Raw genomic sequence first — 18,693 nt, 5'->3', positions numbered from 1 at the left:
CTTTTTTTTTTCTCCCCGAGGGTCCGTAAACGCCTCACGGTGCGTGCTTGACGTCACCGGTCCAGTCCGGCAGCAGCTGACTGTCAGTGTGACACAGAGGGCTTTGCTCTGCAGTGGGACACATCAGTGGGACACAACAGTCACTGAGCAACTTTCTCCACTAACGTTACAGTTTTCAGTGAACTTTCTCCGTCCAAATGACCGTGACTCAGGATCAGCCATTGACTTACGCCAAAATGAGAGGAGTTGTGTCGTTTTTCTCAGGTAGGTTTCAAACTCTTTCAATTTTTTTAATTTTTTTTTAAGTTAATTAATGGACACAAACACTGATGGTTAACTTCCAAACACCTACTGCTATGTGTGTACCAAAGTCAACGTCTACATTTTGTGTCAGTTACGTGATATACTGCCAGACGCGATTCTAGAGTCTGTAGGGGCCCTAGGCAAAAAAAAAAACAATTCAAAAAAATAAAAAAAATGTCAAAACGAATTAAATAACATGGAAAAACCTTGTAATTAGAAAGTATGTGAAAATATAAATGTAAAGAACAATAAAATACTGTAAATAGCTTTTAAAAACTATATAAACATAGTAAAAAATATATATTACACTGTAAAGAACCCACATTATAAAACAATATAAATATATAGAAAAATAAAATACTGTAAATAACTGAAAAAAACATATATAAACTGAGTAAAAAAAGATGCATTACACTGTAAATAATCCTCTTCATTTTCCAACTTGCAGAACGATAACTTCACACAGGTTAAAGTGAGGTGGGGCCCCTTTAGGGAGGTTTCCTACTGAGATGTCATTGCAAATCCCCCACTGTTTTTTAAGGGGGACGGGGAGGCGGCTGTAACTGCACATTTCAGTAAAAACAGCCCTCAGGCTCCGAGTGTCGGGGGCCCCCTATCGGCTCGGGGGGCCCCAAGCAGTTGCCTGCCTTGCCTGTTCACAAGCTGCGCCTCTGTATATTGCATATCCATTTAAGTGTGTCAAAGTCATAAATCTGTCTGTCTGTCTGTTCCTCAGCTCTGCTCAAGGGGAAGAAAGTTGGCTTCAGTGACCTTTTACACAAAGTTGTTTCCAGTCAACAACTATGCCAAAAGTAAGTAGTGGTGTGTGAAATATATAAAGTACAACTTTTTAAATGTGTGTTCACTTTCATATAACTGTTTTTGTCCCATTTCTCTTTTGTTTTTCCACCTGTGGATTAAAGCTTGGACAGACAGAAAATCCTGCGGCGCAAGACCAAGATGAGGAAAGAGGACAAGAAATGTCCCGTGGTGAGTACAGAGAGGACAGAGAGGTTTTAAAATACGGTGCTGGAGTGTTGACAGGAGGTGAAATATGTGAATATGACCTCATGACACAAGCTGTCCCTCTGCGCCTTCCTTATCCTCAGAGCTCGGTGGACACGACAAACACAGGAACTTCTGTGTAAGTTGTTTTACTCGTGCATCTCACTCACACCTTTTAAAAATGAAAAGTCTACATATGACCATGGTTAAAATTCTTGATTTGCATCATATTAATTTATTTTCAATATTTGTATGTTGCTGTGTTAAACAGGATGAAGCCATCAGACTTTGACTACCTCAAAATGATCGGCAGAGGAAGCTTTGGAAAGGTTTTCTATACTTTTTTTTACTTGTTATTTCTGTAAAAAAAAGTTTTTTTTGATTGATTATATTGGTGGGACATAAAATGCCATGTTTCAAATGTTTACAGGTGCTACTTGCAAAACACAGAGAACAAGGAGGCTACTATGCTGTGAAAGTGCTGCAGAAACAGGCCATCGTTATGAGACAAGAGGTCACTTACGCTGTACCCACATACGTTCATATGTCCGTCCGTCTGTGCGTCCACTCGTCCACTCACTGTATCTGTCTTTGCAGCAGAGGCATGTGATGGCTGAGAGGAGCGTATTGCTCAAGGGACTGCAACATCCATTCCTGGTGGGACTCCATTTCTCTTTCCAGACACCAAGTATGCTCTACTTTGTCCTGGATTACGTAAATGGGGGTGAGGTATGTACGTTGAAACAACTCTCGAGAATTAAAAACAACATGATTAGGTAGATGTTTCTTTAAACTTGGTACAAGTCATTTTGACGTCAGTAGTCACCAAAACTGCAGTCAAAACCCCTCACAATCATCATTTGATGTGTAATGTTAGGAAAATAAGTGTTATTGTATCCGACTAAAACTTAAAAAATAAGTGTAAACATGATAGTCCACATGTGTCAAACTCAAGGCCCGCGAGTGATTAATTGGTCTTAAAAATGTGTGTTAAAATAGGTCGTGCGTTGACCATAAACTACACTTCCCACAATGCATGGTGACACAAAGTGACGGCACCGCCACTCGATCGCAGTGTATCATTGTATATGCATCATGCGATGAGTGAAAGTACTAAATACAGAATGTTATTTAGCAATATTTTAGTTACCTTTATTTTACATTATATTCGGTTACGATTAGTTACATTTATTCTGTATGACAGTTACATCTGGCCCTTTGAGGGTAACAATTATGTTGATGTGGCCCTCAGTGAAAATGAGTTTGACACCCCTGTGTTAGTCCAACTACTTAATCTAATTCCCCAAAATAAGACTAATGTATCCAGATAATGTGATCAGGAGTCAAGTTACTTAGTAATGTGGACTCAATCTGGCCTGGGTGCTCCGTGGACGTTCCACAGTTGCCACTCTGGCTCAAAGCCAGAGCTACAACCTCTACAACTGTAGCTTGCCATTGATGAAATGTGTGTATTTGAACCACGTGTTTGTCTCCCCTCAGCTTTTTTACCACCTTCAGAGAGAGGGCTCATTTCCTGAATCCAGATCTGCCTTCTACGCTGCCGAGATGGCCATGGCACTGGGCTACCTCCACTCCCTTGACATTGTTTACAGGTACTTGTATAACCCTTCTGAGTTTTCCTTGGCTGCACCACTTGCTCGATGTTGTGCATATTTAAGATCATTTACGTAAGTTTTTAACTTTTAGACTGACGTTTTTGTCCCGCTTCTCCACCAGAGACTTCAAACCAGAGAACATCCTGCTGGACAGCGCGGGTCATGTGAAGCTGACCGACTTTGGCCTTTGTAAAGAAGGCGTGGCTATCGGTGGCATAATGCATACATTCTGTGGAACTCCTGAATACTTGGCACCAGAGGTTCTACAAGGGCACTCATACAGTGCAGCAGTGGACTGGTGGGGGCTTGGCACTGTGCTTTTTGAGATGCTCTATGGACTTGTAAGTAAAAAATCTATATTTGCTCTACAGTATCTCACTTTCCTCTGGATTTTTAACCTCCGTCTTGTCCGTCTCAGCCTCCGTTTTACAGCCACAGTAAAGCAGAGATGTTTGAGAACAAGCTTCACGCTCCTCTGCAGCTGTGGAGCGGGGCGTCTCAGGCTGCATGCTCACTGTTGGTGGGCTTGTTGGAGAGGGATGTCACCAAGCGCTTGGGGGCGAGCAGTGACCTCGTAAGTGGCACAAACGGAGGCACAAACTGTGATGAACACACATGACTGCCAAGGGGTCTGATTATTGCGGCGTGGTTTTTGCAGGTGGAGTTACAGGGGCACGTCTTTTTCGCCTCCATCAACTGGGACGATCTCCTGGCAAGGAAAGTGACACCGCCGTTCATCCCAAATGTGGTACGAGTGATTCAGACATGAGCGGAGAGCACCGATGTTTGCAAGTTGAATGCACGGCGCGCTTTAATGTTGTCGATTCCTCTCTCTGCTCCAGACTGGCCCTTGTGACGTCAGCCACATTGACCCGGAGTTCACGTTACAACCTGTTCCCGCCTCCGTGAATGAGCGGTGCCAAGCAAGCGGAGCCGGCGAGGTCTTCCCAGGATTCTCCTTCATGAATCCAGCCGAGTACATGGCAACGCAGCGCGATTCATAACACCACCAAATCCTTTGGGAGAACGTTTGTTTAAATATTTGTTTTTTATGTCATAAATTATTAAATTTCTTCTATTTTTAAACATGTGAGAAACAGATTCTTGCACGAATACTGGAATGCACTGTACATTTTAAAGGTCACATTTGGCCTGATGACATATATATATGCAGATTTTATTAGTTATTACTTAAAGGTGCAATATGTAAGAATGTGGCCAAAAACGGCTACTACATTCAAATTCAAAATACCGAGGTCTTTTAGTTTTTGTTTTCTGACGTAACTGGCAACCCGTGGTTGCTCGGCAGCTGAGACTCTACTGACAGCAATGATTGGTAGACAGCGGTAGGTGGCGCCACATGCCAAAACATGATTACAAAACATAAACATGATTTGCAATATTTTTTTTAATGCAAATATTTTGTCTGTACTGTTGTTGTTGGTGAGTTCAGTTTGTTATATGAACATTATTCCTGAGTCTCTGTGACATATTAGGAGGATTTTATGGCCAGTTGATTTAGGTTTATTACATAATGCACCTTTAATCATTCTATCATTACTGGTTTATAATGTGAAATAGGCTGGTTACTACTTGACAAGTTCCGTATTTCTTAAATGTGTGAGGGGATTAAACAATCAACACTTCACATTCAAAGCGGTTTCATTGTTCAACACTTAACATTCATACCGCTCTTTGACTTACAACATTGCATTGCAACATTCCTATTCAGCTTTTACAGTCACAGCTTGATAATACGGTGCTGAAAATACTTCACCGGCTGCTGTAAAGTCCCGGTGTTGTACACAGAACATCTCCCTGGGGCATTTTACTAAAAAAATCTATTATTAAAAACTCCAACTACAACAAAGAGGACCTAGGTCTGAACACTATGTTTGATTTTGTTTTTCAAGTACCTCACAGATACAGTTCAGAACCATGGAAAATGTGACAGGACATAGTCAGATTCCTCATACTCCACCTCACACAAGACTTCATCACAGTTATTTCCTCGTCAGTAGAGGCTGAAGGAGGCGTAGTTCTGTTCACTCTGGCAGGTAAAGTAAGCTATGAGCTGACCATTGCAGATCATCAGAAACAAGCCGCTACCTATGGAACAAAGAAAAGTGTAGAGAAGAGTATTAAAGTGAGTTGAGCTCATACGTACACAGTACGGCAACTTAAAGGTCCAGTGTGCAACATTTAGGAGAGTTTGTTTCTGTATAGACTTCAATGTTAATGTGTGTCTATATACATATACATATATATGTGTATACTGGCTGAACATTTTTAATATTTCTGTTTTTGTAGCCGTACAATAAGCCTAGTAAATGTACTCTAGGCAAGGGCCTTGCTTTACAGAGGCCGCCATCTTGTGCTACCATGTTTCTACAGCAACCAAAAAGGACAAATGAGCAAAAGCGAGGGTTTCACATTTTAGAGCAGAAGCTTTCTACACTCTTAGAAATAAAAGTGCTAAGTAGAACCATATAAGGTTCTTCGGCTTGTCCTCATAGGAGAACCCTTTTGTCTCCAGGTAGAAGCTTTTTATAAAGGTTTGACCTGGAACCCTTTTAAAATTCTTTGTTCAGGTAAGGGGTTTTAAAGGGTTCTCTGGATCAAAATGGTTCTTACTGGAACCATTAGTGTTACCAAGAACCCTTGAAAAACCCTTTCTCTTCGGGAAAGGGTTTTTCAGAAGCAAATGGTTCCAGGTAGAACCCCAGCCCTTGTAGAAGGACCCTTATTTCTAAGAGTGTACAAAGACAAAGAGGACTGATAACCTTTCTGGTAGGCAAAGGCCACCGTAGTTCTCTGACCATGTTTAGGAAAAAGCATGGTGAGAGTAGGAGTCGTATATTTGTTACATTCTCAACATTAGATGTCATTAATTATTACACACTGGGCATTTAAATAATGAAACAGGAAGTTAATAGATCAGGAAAAGGAGATAAGGATAAAAAGGTAGTAATGCAACACAATGGATGCAAACTGCCACACAACACCAAATAAGATGTTTGCTTACCTAAAGCCAGCCACCACTGCCACACCATGGGAAACTCCAACATCACTGCAACAAAAAAAGCGTGCGGTTTTGCAAACACAGTGAATAAGTCGTCAAGTTTGAGTGACCTTGGTGGGTAGAAACGTTAAGATTTCTGCTCACCGAGGCTGGTGATCACCACGTGCACAAGGGTTACAGTGAGGGCGTAGTCCCACACTCGCCTTCTCACCACCGCAGCAAACAAAAGGCCACTGAAAAAGTAGGTGAGCTCCAAGGACAGGAGGTTCACTGAGAGAGAGAGAGAGAGACCAATACAGCAAGAAAACACATCATCTGTACAAAGTTCACACATGTTGCTGATAATGTTGCCCTGCACTGACTGTGCTGCTCACCCAAGTATTTGGAGTTGGATTCAGCAGGTTCGGTCTTAAAGTCAAATGGAATAAGTCCATCAAAGTGATCCAACCTAGAGGAAGAGACATGAGTGCAATGAAAGTGTAAAATGAGTCACAGATGTTTTCTCTCTCTTTACTGCCTGGCTTCAGGTACAAACAAGGATGTAGACAGTGATGTAAACAACAAAGTGAAAGATTTGTTTAAAGATGCATTATGTAATAAATCTAAAGCAACAGCCAAAATATTCACATAAAAAAAATCTTTTGCAGACTGCAAATCATGTTCATGTTTTGAAATCATGTTTTAGCATGTGGCGCCACCTACCACTGTCTACCAATCATTGCAGTCAGTAGATTCTCAGCTGCTGAGCAACCACGGGTTGCCAGTTACAGTACGTCCGAGCTACAATGGTGGAGAAAACGTAACCTAAAAGACCTCGGTATTTTGAATTTGAGTGTAGTAACCGTTTTTGGCCACATTCTTACATATGGCGCCTTTGAATTTGAGCGGTAGATAATGGATGGATGGATGGATGGAGGTCTTCTGGATTAAGTCAAAAGTTGCTCCATGACCAGATTAAAACAGTTATTTGACCCTGTTTTTTTTATTTTCTCTGCTGACCCTTTTCAAATAAAAACAATATATGAATCTTATTTTGGTTTTACCGTCTCTCTCTCTCCAATCGAGCTGAACGCTGTCTACTGTAGGTAAACACACTGACTATCCAAGAGGCTCCCAGTTTACCTTCTACACCACTTAACTTGACTTAAGTATCAGAATATTGACTAAAATTTCACATAATCTATTAAATTGCATAGACTTTCTTGGTTATTCCAGTAAAAAAAAAAAAAATATTAGGAAGAAGTAGCACCTGCAAAATGAAGCAGCACTGCTCACTGTGACCACTTTGCAACTGTTGAAGTTGCAATGCCTGAAAAAATGTTGTCAGAATGTTTGCATGAAAATTGTAAAAGGGGAAAGGAAATGAAAAATGACGTAGGAGGTTAAATATGATCTGTTATTAGTCGCACCCTGGTAATTATGGGAGGAGGGACGGGGGAAGGGGGATGTTTCTTTGACAAGTATAACATGTTAGTCTCTCGCTCTGTCTGTGTGTGTGTGTGTGTGTGTGTGTGTGTGTGTGTAACTCAAACCTGAAGGCACCAAAGCACACACTGCCAATCATGTAGAAGAGAGAGTAAAATATGAGCAGACACAGCAGCAGGTTGAGGAGCACGGTCTGTGGGAATAAAGACAGAGAGATAATGGTAACAATAATAACAACAATAATTAAGAACAACAACACATTATAATAATAATGAATTAATCCATTCATTATAATCCAAATAATAATAATCTGAAGAAAAACAATAGGTTCCCCTTGACTTGTGTGCCTCCGTGCTTAATAAATTCTATTTAAATAGAACTTTTCAAAAGCAATAGAATGTGATATTGAAAGTAAAATAATACAAAGTATAAAACAGTTTGCAACATTAAGACAATAGATGATATAAAATGATTTATAACATTAAAATCAATTTGTAAAAACAAGTTTTTTTACATATAGATAGATAGCTAGATAGATACCTAAAAATAAAATATAAATGCAAATCAAAACATACTCCATATCTACACAGACAATGGGGAATAAACTAGTATTACATGAGATAATCATGTGTGTCAATGACATGAAGGTGCGTATACAGAAGGTGTAGGGATTATGGATTAATTGTTGTATTGAAGCAACATTGTGAACACATAACTAACCTGGGCCAGACTAAGTAATCCCACACACACACACACACACACACACACACATATTAGAGGAGACTGATGCTGCAGACAGTTAACGGACAAACTGAGCTGCTGCTACAGTTTGTGCTTTAATAAACGGTCAATTATGACTGTGTATGTTATAATAAAACAAAGGTGACACATATCATCCTCCTCATTATGTCATCGCACATGATTTTTTGTTTTCTCCCCCCACTCGCGGACGGACTGAGATTGTCCGTGACGATGCGTCTTCACTCACATCATCTTCTTCATCATCTTACCTTGGAGTCGACCGCTTTGCCTTTGACTGCCATGTCATGGTTTCACGCTCGATGTTGTTGTATTAGGTGTCGTGCTGTTGTAGAATAAAGCAGCACGGAGGCTGCGGGAGGATGACTGCCTCACCGCCTCACTGACTGACTGGCTGCACGACCTCGCTATAATCCCACCCCACAAACTGGACGTCTACTGCCACCTAGCGACTAACGCAGGGAACAGTCAAGCAGCCGCTTTTCCAAACAGCCGAGGCTGTGAACTCATTTCACCTCGTGTTTGAGCGGCATTTGTTGGCTCAAATAAAGACTTTTCTCCACGTCTACCTGTTAGCAGCAATTTAAGACACGACCGCGAGCACCGTGGTGTTTACCTGTGCCTCAGGTGGAGTCTGTTTTCTCCAAAAACTGGGTGAAATATGTAGCACATTATCACCGGAGAAAACACAGCCACCCTATGATGTGGGAGGGATTGAATACTGCAGGTTAGCTATAACTATAATAATGTGTGTGTGTGTGTGTGTGTGTAGACCACTACCACACACAACGGTACAAGTCATTAACAGCCTAAAGTAACACCTAAACTGCTTTTAAATGGAAAAGCTGTCGCATTAAAGCAGACGTAAAGTGTTTTAAGAGGTTGTCCCTCAAAGGCACGGTGTTGAAGCTGCTTGACCGATTCATTTCGGCTAAATTAAACCCCATCTGTCGTGTTTTTCCGTGTAAAATGCGATATCTCACTAACGGCACGGTGAGAGTTGAATGCCCGTGCGTTGCGAGTCCTGCCCGGCGTCATTAAATGTTGATGTTTTATTCATTTCTTCACACTGTGGCACATAATTGTGGGTGTGTTACGAAAAGGCAAAAAAAACAACACTACACACTCCGGTGCAGCGGCGTATTCTTTCTGGTTTTGGGGGTTGAAAATGTCACTGAGAACATACGTGGTCGTTAAGGGGGGGAACAGCAGTCGGATTGGCCGCAGATGAGGCGACCGCTCCTGGACATTAATGGGAGACACTGCGGTCTTTGCGCTCCGCTCTTCCACACTGTGCTTCATGAGGACGGGGACGAACGGTGAAACACGAGCCCCGCACCGCTGCGTGTATTTGTTATATCGGCAGTGAGGGGAGTTTTTCTCGGGTTCGGGGAGTGTTGTGGCTGCTCGCAGGCCTGTTATTGACCACCGATAGAGAACTTTTCTCAGACCCAAAGTTGTCAGGCAGCGCATCTTGGGCGCATGCGCATCTCTCTTCTATCCTGCTCTAAATAAGAGTTAAAACAGAAACGAGGTGAGTTCACATATTTTTATACAATGCGCCACCTAAATTGCGTTTATTTCTGTTAACAGTGGCAAAAATAGAAAAACCCTCCTTTGTTTTGCTCAGTGAGGGCAGTTCTCATTATTTCCACTCTGATTTAAAGCGACGAGAATAAATCGTTTTTTTTTTTCAAGTTTCTATTGAAGAAATTAATCAAGCAACAATGTTGAAGCTCTCAACAGGAGCGCCGTGTTGTTGTGATTGTGTGCGCTATTGTGTCAAATATTGGCGTTTGGCAAAATGCATTTTTCCTATTGTTATTAACCGGGAAACTTATTTATTACAGATTGTCCTTAGCTGGCTGCATCCAGTCACAATGCTACGGCTAACCGTGTAGCTATCCTCCGTTCAGCTGGACGGAGTGGAGCTAGCTGACTGTTAGCATCATGTCAGCCGTTGCTAGCAAGCTGGGCTGACATTCCGTGACAAGGGGAAAGTGAAGAAAACAGCCAGAGTGAAGGAAAACACCAAGTCAGGAAATTACACAGCACACATTTGCCTTTGTTCGACGCGTAGCCGCCCCGAATGAATTGTTTGAATTCGTAACTTGAGTAATTTACATAGTTTAAACGTGTTGGTGGCCTCTTCCTATGCTCCGCCATTTTGTATAAGACGAATGCTAATCATGGGCGCTCTTACATACACTTTATTTATGGCCAGAATAAAACTGAGCTATGGAGAGCAAAGTCAAACTTCATTAAGGTCCATTAGCTCGGTCTGTTGTTTACTTTTCACATGGTTATGGCCGCCGTACAAACCGAAAATAATACCTTATTCCAATGTTGATCATGCGTCAACATTAAAACGTTATATGGTAATATTAGGCGCATTAAATCGCATTTAAGTTTGTCCAGTCAGCGTGGAAAATAATGTTTTCCTCAGAATTGATAAATAAATAAAGCTCGCCGTTGTTCATGACCAGACAAACAGACGATTTTAAGAGATACTGTTAAAACAAGGAAAAGATGAACTTGTGGGTTTAACTTTAAGTTGAGACATCTTTCCTCACGTTTGTCGGTGATGTTAATGAAGGTTCGTCCCACTTAGGCCATTTGTGCATTCATTTTCCTGCTTGTTGGCCAGCAAAACAATATTATTATTGACTGTTTTGTCTGAAATCGAAGTGCATGGTGTATCCTGCAAGCCGGCGCACAGTCGCCATCTAGCGGTGATGCTGCGCAATGCTGTTTACAAGTGCAGGTAGAAACTCAGGAGCAGCACGTCGCGGGTACTGAGATAATCACACAGCGGATAAAGACAAATAGTCAAAAATGCAACAGTTTGTCGAAAGCTGTTGACTAAACCTATTTTGGATTGTTTTATATAACATTTATTTTTATACATTTGCAGTGTTTTGGGGTCAGTGTGTGACAGCGTTTTTAATTGACAGTTGTTTTTGCAGGTTGTGGGATACTTGAGGAGCGGCAATGACTGACACTCCACCCAGTGATGGCCCTTCCCAGGGAGGAGAGTTTGACATGATGGGTGCTCTTGACTGGAAGGATGGTATTGCTACGCTGCCAGGCAGCGACATCAAGGTATGAGTGGCGTTTGTTTACATTCCTCTCCAAGATCCCCATCCGTAAATGGTTGTATATAGTCACTGATTTCACTTAGGTTTGTAAAAGCTGCCTTTCTCAAGCTGTTAAATAGCAAGAGTTTGGCCACCCTGAAAAACAAAACAAACGGCATAAGAATATCTGTATGTCTGTGTCTTTCAGTTCCGCATGACCGAGTTTGGGATCCTTGAGATTGTTACAGATCTAGAAGTTAAAGGGCAGGTAGCAGAGCCTAAACGTGAGACCATAGACCCAGCTCCTTCTCACACGCCCACCCCTCCTCCAGAGGGCCAGTCACAGACTGGCACAGTCAAAGCTCCAGCCAATCAGAGTCGACCAGGATCATCTCAAACAAAAGGTATGACCGCACATGTGAGATCCTTATTTTATGTGTTTTGATTAGTGAACAATCCCAGGTTCAGTCTATGTCTTCTCTGTCTTCTAGCTCCTGCTCCTGTGCTCCTGTCTTTAGAGGAGGGCCCCAGTGTGGAGGATGGTCCCAGTGTGGAAGTTGGCTCGAGTGCCAACACAGGCCCACATGGGGAGCTGTCACGGTGCCGCGCCTGTGGTGGCCCTGTTTCCCGGAATGTCCTCTTTCAGGGAAAATTCTGTAGCTCCATTTGTGCACAGCCCTCAAGTGGCAGGTAAACGAATGCACCGTGTATTCCCAAAAATATGAATCTCTGGGCCACCCCTTAGACATATTGGAAAAAAGATTAGTTAAGTTACATAATTTGTTTTTTTTGGATGTTTGTTATTATTATAATGTTATGTTACGTGATCTTTGCTCTTAGACATAATGTTATAACACATTAAATATGTAAAACAGACATTTGAAGGTATTTATTAGGTTATCAGTTGGTAAGAGTGAGGAAAACAACACTTTTTATCAACGCACAATTAAGCGTATAAACTTTTAAATGTCCCCTGAAACTGTTTTGTACTCTGCCTCTGTTGCCTCAGCTGGCTCTCAGATTATTTAGTTATTCTGTTTTGTTACAGGCCAAATCAATTTCTTGGCTTTTTCCCCCCAAGATCATCTCCAGGGGAAGCAAGAGAGAGTCAGACAGCAGAAGGCGAGCGGCTCGGTAAACGTGTGCGCAAAAAGAGAAAGATTTACATGGATTCTGGGGATGAGGAGGAAGACAACCAAGAGGAACCAGAGGTAAGGAGGATATTTTTAAATTGTATTATATACTATATTATCTATAGATTATCTTTTCACTGTGAACTTGAGAACTTGTGGTTTGAATATTGACACATCTTTCATTTTTAATTTTTGTAGGAAAAGGCCAAGACTACCAAAGGCAGGAGAGGGGCCAAAATCGCAAAACTGGGTACGTTAGATTGCTGTCCCTAAGTGGTCTTTGTCTGCATCCTATAAAACAAACCTCCATAACCAAGTGGTTTGACACATTTAAAAAAAAAAAAAAAAATCTGTTTAATTTAAGGTTTTTGCATGAATGAAAACTAATATATTTTTTTTGACATTTAAACTGATGGTTTTCAAGTTTGAGGGTGGTCAAGAAGGGCTGATGTTGGGATTGGTGTATAATTAATATACTATATTAATAGTTCGAAATTAATTAAAACATTTAATTCACTTTTAGTTATTTGATGAACTTTCAGGTGAATTTTACTTTACATATTTACTATATACATAATGTTTTTTTTCTTCTTTCTCCCCCCCGCTCCCGTCCATAGTGACTGGCCCTTCCTCTAAGAAGCGGGCGTGGAGCTGGCCTGCTTATCTGGAAGAAGAGAGGGCCATTGCTGCTCCCGTTAAACTATTCAAAGAGGTATTCATCTCCATACACGGCATCTAATTTAATGTTGTCTACTGTTCACCTGGTGTCTGATGAACCGAATTAAGCTGTGATGTGATTTTTGTCCTGCAGCATCAGTCGTTTCCTCAGAGCAGGAATGGTTTTAAGGTGGGAATGAAGTTGGAGGGACTGGACCCGTCTCACCCGTCGCTTTTCTGTGTTCTCACCGTTGCAGAGGTACGACTGCTAATCGCTGATTATTGTTGTAAACCAAGCAAAATTAGTCGGTATCAGTCTTCGGTAGTTTGGAAGTAATACCTGGTGTGTTTTTGCCTCTCAGATCCAAGGATACAGGGTAAGGCTTCACTTTGATGGTTACCCAGAATGCTATGACTTTTGGGCCAACGCTGACTCGTGGGATATGAAACCAGCTGGCTGGTGCGAGAAGAATGGACACAAGTTATTGTTGCCTAAAGGTAGCAACGCAAATACAGAATAGATTCATGGTTTTTGAATACACAAATCGCTGCATATGCACCAGCCTTCATGACAGACGTTTGTCTTGCAGGTTGTAAGGATGGAGAGTTCAACTGGAACATGTATGTGAAGAACTGTCGAGGTCAACTGGCCCCAAAACACTTTTTCAAGAGTCTCAACACGGTGAGCTTTAACCACACAACTGTTCATTTTGAAGCCGTCAGATGGTTATTTTAATTTAGGGATTTTATCCTAGACATAATGTGTTGATATGAGTTTGTCTTTTCTTCAGTCTGTCACTCCATCTGGATTTAGAGCAGGAATGAAGCTGGAGGCAGTCGACAGGAAGAATCCCTCACTGATCTGTGTAGCCACCATTTCTGCTGTCGTTGACAACCGTCTGCTCATTCATTTTGACAACTGGGATGATACTTATGATTACTGGTGAGAGCCTGGCTTTAAATGGAATTATTCGCTCGTCCACATGTAGACCTGTTTTTGTGTGAAACCAAGCGAGAGCATTGGCAGTGAAACATCGCCCTGGCCTCCTGAATGATGCATATGTGGTGTTGAATGAAAATGTGATTTTGAAAATGGAGCATTACTGGAAAGGTTGGAGAGACACGCATTATTTATTGTTTGTTTACCTGGGTGGTGTGTGTTCAGGTGTGACCCCAGTAGTCCATACATCCATCCTGTGGGTTACTGTGAGGAAGTTGAGCTCACTCTGACCACTCCAGCTGGTAAGACACAGACCAAGACACATGTGGGTCAGTATCAACTACTTCTGTATTCTGTAAGGCCAAACTAACATAGAATCTAACAAATGCTTATTATTAATGACAAAGCTGATTTTTTTCATGGTAATTAGTCAGAATAACAACTCTTTAAAAGTAAAACATTCAAGGCAATTTCATTAATTAATGGTAAATGTTGCTGTTATTTCCTGTCAATGTCAAGATTTTCTATACTTATAATACCAAAATATTATGTGCATTAATATGTCAATAGTATTTAGTGGCTGAATACAGAGTGTCTTTATGCCACTGTCTTAGAATTTAAGCAACCCAAGAGTTTCTCATGGGAGAAGTACCTGGAAGAAACAGGAACACAGGCGGCTCCTGCTCGGGCGTTTAAACCGGTACAGTTAACACAGGCACTCACAAGTTTAATCGCTCTGTATGAACTACAGGAGCCTTGTTGAAGTGGTGGTTTTATAATGCTCTGTGTTTGCAGCGACCTCCACATGGCTTTCAGATTGGAATGAAAGTGGAAGCCGTCGATCGGAGGAATCCCATGCTTGTCCGTGTCGCAACTATAGCAGCTACAGAGGATCACCGACTGAAGGTGAGACCTGAAAAATATGCATATTTCCAGTTTTTAATCCAGATTTTCTTTGGATGCTTTTGGACAGCCAAATGTTTTCAAATCTGTTTTCAACCACATCTAGAGGTGGTTTGATTTCAGATTTCTACAGATGTGTTTAAGTCCGAACACTTGCACTTATGTTGTTTCTAAAGCAACCCATGTAGATAGGTTGGTTACGTCTGGACTCACAACTTTGATTAAATCCTTTGCTATTATCATTGTGGACAGTCAAAACATTCTGTCTGAACATAGCTATTGACTGTTCTCAACTCTCTTATGCTATATTTTTCCCTTTTCTCTTCTAGATCCATTTTGATGGCTGGAATTCAGAATATGACTTCTGGGTGGAGACAGACTGTCCTGACCTGCACCCTGTGGGCTGGTGTCAGAAAACCGGACACCCGCTACAGTATCCTAACGGTGAGACAAACGTGAGCTCTCCCTGTCTCTCCTGCTGTCAAACAAGGTCAGGGCAGAGGTTTCTTATTTATTCCCTAGGAGCAGGATCCAAAATAATAATCTCAACTGAGTTTTTTTTCCCCTTTTACTTTCATTTAACCTATGGATTTCTTGGTGGGAAATAATTGTATCTGTAATTGCTGTTTTTTTGTTTGTTTCAGGGTCCAGTGATGTAGTGCCCCCTCCAGGGCAAGGATGTCCTACCCCAGGATGCAACGGGGTTGGCCACATCAGAGGACCTCGCTATGGCACCCACTACACGTTAGTAGCACTTTTTTTATGCCTTTACAGTTTCTGTTTTCTTACCCTTTTATTTGGCATTATATCTTCCTTATTACTTTTTATTAATTTGTTATTTATTCAAGGATTTGGAATTGAAATGCTCCACTTTATAAAATAGATCTAGATTTAATCATTTCATTACACAGTTTGCGATAATTCAAATTTCATATATTGATATTTTACCATTGACTGTGTGTATGCAAGTGGAGGAGTAGAAGAAATGGGTTCTGTGTTCATAAATGTCATTTGTACTTGTGTGGGCTGCTGCCAGCATAAATGTGTTGCTCGTGTGTGTGCGTGTGTGGGAGTTCAGAGTCTTTGAGGTTACTCTCTCATTCAGTTTTGTGTAATAGTGTATGAAATGGTAATTTTAGGCCTGGGTAAAGCTCGTGTGTCTGTGTGTGTGTGTGTGCAGTCAGGTGAGCTGTCCCTATTCTGAGATGAATCTAAACAAAGAGGGCCTCCTGCCAGACCGTCTCAGTGGAGAACGACCTCTCGCTCTCAGTGGGCCTCACCCTCGTGGGCGGCGTCCCGAAGCGCACGCAAACACTACGACTCAGATCTCCTCCGCTCCTGAGCAGCCTGAAGGAGCCGAGGAGTCCCAGAACAGGTTAGCTGCTGATCACGACACTTTGAAGGAGCACAAACGCGACGTGAACGCCACTTTCCCTCTCAGGAGGACTCCTGTCTGTGGTTTGCATGCAACTCTATCCAGTGGTCGGTCTCTGAGAGTGGGTTATCTGTGTTGCTAGGAAACCAGCGACAGTGGAAGCTGAGCGCTTGGGGCGCAACGCCCCGCCTGAGACACTAGGTGGAGCCAGTGAGCAGAGCCATAATGGAACAAGACCTAAACGGTACCGTTATTATGATACCATCACACCACACTGTCCTGCTGATGTTTAGAACAGCACATGTTGCCATGCATTTAATTATTTATTAATGTAAACTATGTAAACATGACAATAACAATGTCAACAAAAGGAGAAGCAGCATAGGCTGTGTTCTATTTAACCAAGACTGGTTAAATATGGACCATAAGTTTCAAGGTCATCGAGTGATTGAAATTAAGTGATTAAAATGTAAAATGGTGCTCAAATACTTAATGTAATACCTGACTTGTATGTTGATGTCTTCTTCAGGACTGCTCCTGTTCCCAAATACCTGAAAATGCACTATGTTAAGGAGGAGATCAGTGACGGTAAAGGTGTGTGTGAACGTTTGCAAAATGGTACGAGATAAAACCTGTAAATCACCACCTCACCTCTGCTGACAGCTGTCTCCTCCTCCTCCTCCTCCTCCTCCTCCTCCTCCTCCTCCTCCTCCCTCTCCACAGCCTCTCCAGACACCATCTCTCTCCAGCAGGCCCTCCACGAGTCTGTGTTCTCCCCCGGCATCTCTGCCTCTCCTCCCCACCGGGTGGCTCTCTGCTGGGACAAACACTGCCAGCTGCTGCCTGAGGTCCTGGGGCTGACTGCCAAGAGAGTGGCCACTTGGAGCGCAGAGGAGGTCAGACATGTCTACTCATTCACACACACACTGTCAACACATGAAAAGCAGTCATTCTCCTCCCTCACACAGCAAACATAAAGGCACGTAGTTGTTCAGAGAAACTGAATGAAGCATCAGTTCAGTGTTGATGTCAGGTTAACTACAGAGACGCAGGCTAATAATCACTCATTGATATAAACATAGACATGTGTTTGTCAGTCTGTGTGTAGCTGTGTGATTCATGTTGTCTCTTTTTGTTCATCAGGTGGCCAGTTTTGTCAAAGGACTCCCTGGATGTAAAGAACATGCAGCTACATTTAAAACAGAGGTAAGAAATCCAACTACTCTTATGATTGTGTCTGCAAGTATTTCAGAATTCTAATTGGTTCTTATAAAGTTTTAATGGTAGCAAACAATTCCTGTTGACGATGTGTGGTGATAATTATATTTATATATACAAACCCCATTAAAATGCATTTGAGTGGATGGTGTGACTGACGGCTCGTGCTGATCAAATAACAAATTATGAGGATTCACAACAGGACTTCATTGTGCAACGTGCAAGTTTAGCAAATGGGGAACAAGGACCTTCCTGCGTGGAGTTTGCATGTTCTCCCCCTGTGTGTGCTTGGGTTTTCTCTGGGTTCTCTGGCTTCCTCCCACAGTCCAAAAACATGCAGATTTGGGTAAATTGGTCACTCTAAATTAACCGTAGATGTGAGAGTGTGAGTGAATGGTTGTTTGTCTCTATATGTGGCCCTGTGATGGACTGGCAAACTGTCCAGGGTGTACCCCGCCTATCGCCCTATGTCAGCTGAGATAGGCACAGCACCCCCCACGACCCTCCGGTGGAGGATAAAGCAGTAGAAAATGGATGGATGAAGTTTTCAAATGCTAACAGACAATCCACCATATTGATTTTCTCATGCTATGTATTAATAACTGTACGTATTCCCTCATTTTTGTTTGTTCTTCAGCAAATCGACGGCGAGGCCTTTCTGCTACTCACCCAAACAGACATTGTCAAGATCCTGTCAATCAAGTTAGGGCCCGCCCTGAAGATCTATAACTCCATCCTCATGTTGAAGAATGCAGATGAAGAATAGGACTAGACTCGTTGAGGTTTTGTTTCCTCCGCTTCACTTTCATCAACACTCAGACATTCAGGCTTCATCTGTCAAATATGCAGCGACGTATGAGAAGAGGAAGCCGCCGCCATCTTGAAAAAAACGTCCAACAGTCCTCATCCTCTTTTCTCTCTTTGATGCACCTTGAGGGAAGTAATCATGAGGATTCCACTTATATTGTGTTTGTTTACCTACCAAATCATAAAAAAAAAAAAAAAAAAAACTACAGCACCTTCATGGCTTCTTAGTATTGTACAGTAAATGATTTGGATTTAGTGTCTCGATTCTGTTGCATTTCTTGTTTTTATTTGAGCTGTAAATGAAATGGTGCCTGAGCTTAGAGCAGATGGAACAAGAGCATTTGTGGTTTGTTGCCTTTTACTTGGCAACAACAAAAAAATATATATTCTTTTTTTTTTTTTTTAAAAAGCTGCAAATAACAATCATTTTAAAATGTGAAATCCAGTGGAGAA

General features: G+C 41.8%; 3 protein-coding genes across 3 annotated transcripts; 2 read left to right on the top strand and 1 right to left on the bottom strand.

Moving 5' to 3' along the window:
• Positions 1-127: 127 nt before the first annotated feature.
• On the top strand, positions 128-3,970 carry sgk2b (serum/glucocorticoid regulated kinase 2b). The gene is made up of 12 exons (XM_083889320.1): positions 128-264; positions 1,040-1,115; positions 1,227-1,293; positions 1,413-1,447; positions 1,580-1,637; positions 1,739-1,822; positions 1,906-2,037; positions 2,809-2,921; positions 3,046-3,265; positions 3,343-3,498; positions 3,583-3,672; positions 3,767-3,970. The coding sequence occupies exons 1-12, from the start codon at positions 198-200 to the stop codon at positions 3,926-3,928; spliced, it is 1,260 nt and encodes a 419-aa protein (XP_083745446.1). The 5' UTR covers positions 128-197; the 3' UTR covers positions 3,929-3,970.
• Positions 3,971-4,938: 968 nt separating this feature from the next.
• Positions 4,939-8,417, bottom strand: LOC310928425 (putative transmembrane protein 244; the record flags this gene model as incomplete). The annotated part of the gene is made up of 6 exons (XM_083890963.1): positions 8,382-8,417; positions 7,479-7,564; positions 6,321-6,394; positions 6,091-6,216; positions 5,950-5,994; positions 4,939-5,033 (listed from the first exon to the last, which is right to left on the bottom strand). Exons 1-6 carry the CDS (start codon positions 8,412-8,414, stop codon positions 4,939-4,941), a joined length of 459 nt encoding a protein of 152 aa, XP_083747089.1. The 5' UTR covers positions 8,415-8,417.
• A 1,114-nt stretch (positions 8,418-9,531) lies between these two features.
• l3mbtl1b (L3MBTL histone methyl-lysine binding protein 1b) lies at positions 9,532-18,403 on the top strand. The gene is made up of 22 exons (XM_083898208.1): positions 9,532-9,664; positions 11,097-11,232; positions 11,416-11,611; positions 11,699-11,897; positions 12,289-12,418; positions 12,539-12,590; positions 12,958-13,052; positions 13,152-13,256; positions 13,360-13,495; positions 13,588-13,679; positions 13,789-13,940; positions 14,163-14,239; positions 14,552-14,637; positions 14,733-14,843; positions 15,170-15,284; positions 15,485-15,588; positions 16,025-16,215; positions 16,358-16,459; positions 16,745-16,809; positions 16,939-17,111; positions 17,359-17,421; positions 18,071-18,403. The coding sequence occupies exons 2-22, from the start codon at positions 11,122-11,124 to the stop codon at positions 18,197-18,199; spliced, it is 2,484 nt and encodes an 827-aa protein (XP_083754334.1). The 5' UTR covers positions 9,532-9,664; positions 11,097-11,121; the 3' UTR covers positions 18,200-18,403.
• The last annotated feature ends 290 nt before the right edge of the window (positions 18,404-18,693 follow it).

Source organism: Microchirus variegatus (assembly GCF_963457635.1).
Source record: "Microchirus variegatus genome assembly, chromosome: 1".
In the NCBI taxonomy this organism is placed as follows: Eukaryota; Metazoa; Chordata; class Actinopteri; order Pleuronectiformes; family Soleidae; genus Microchirus; species Microchirus variegatus.
This window is presented reverse-complemented; position numbering and strand designations above follow the sequence as displayed.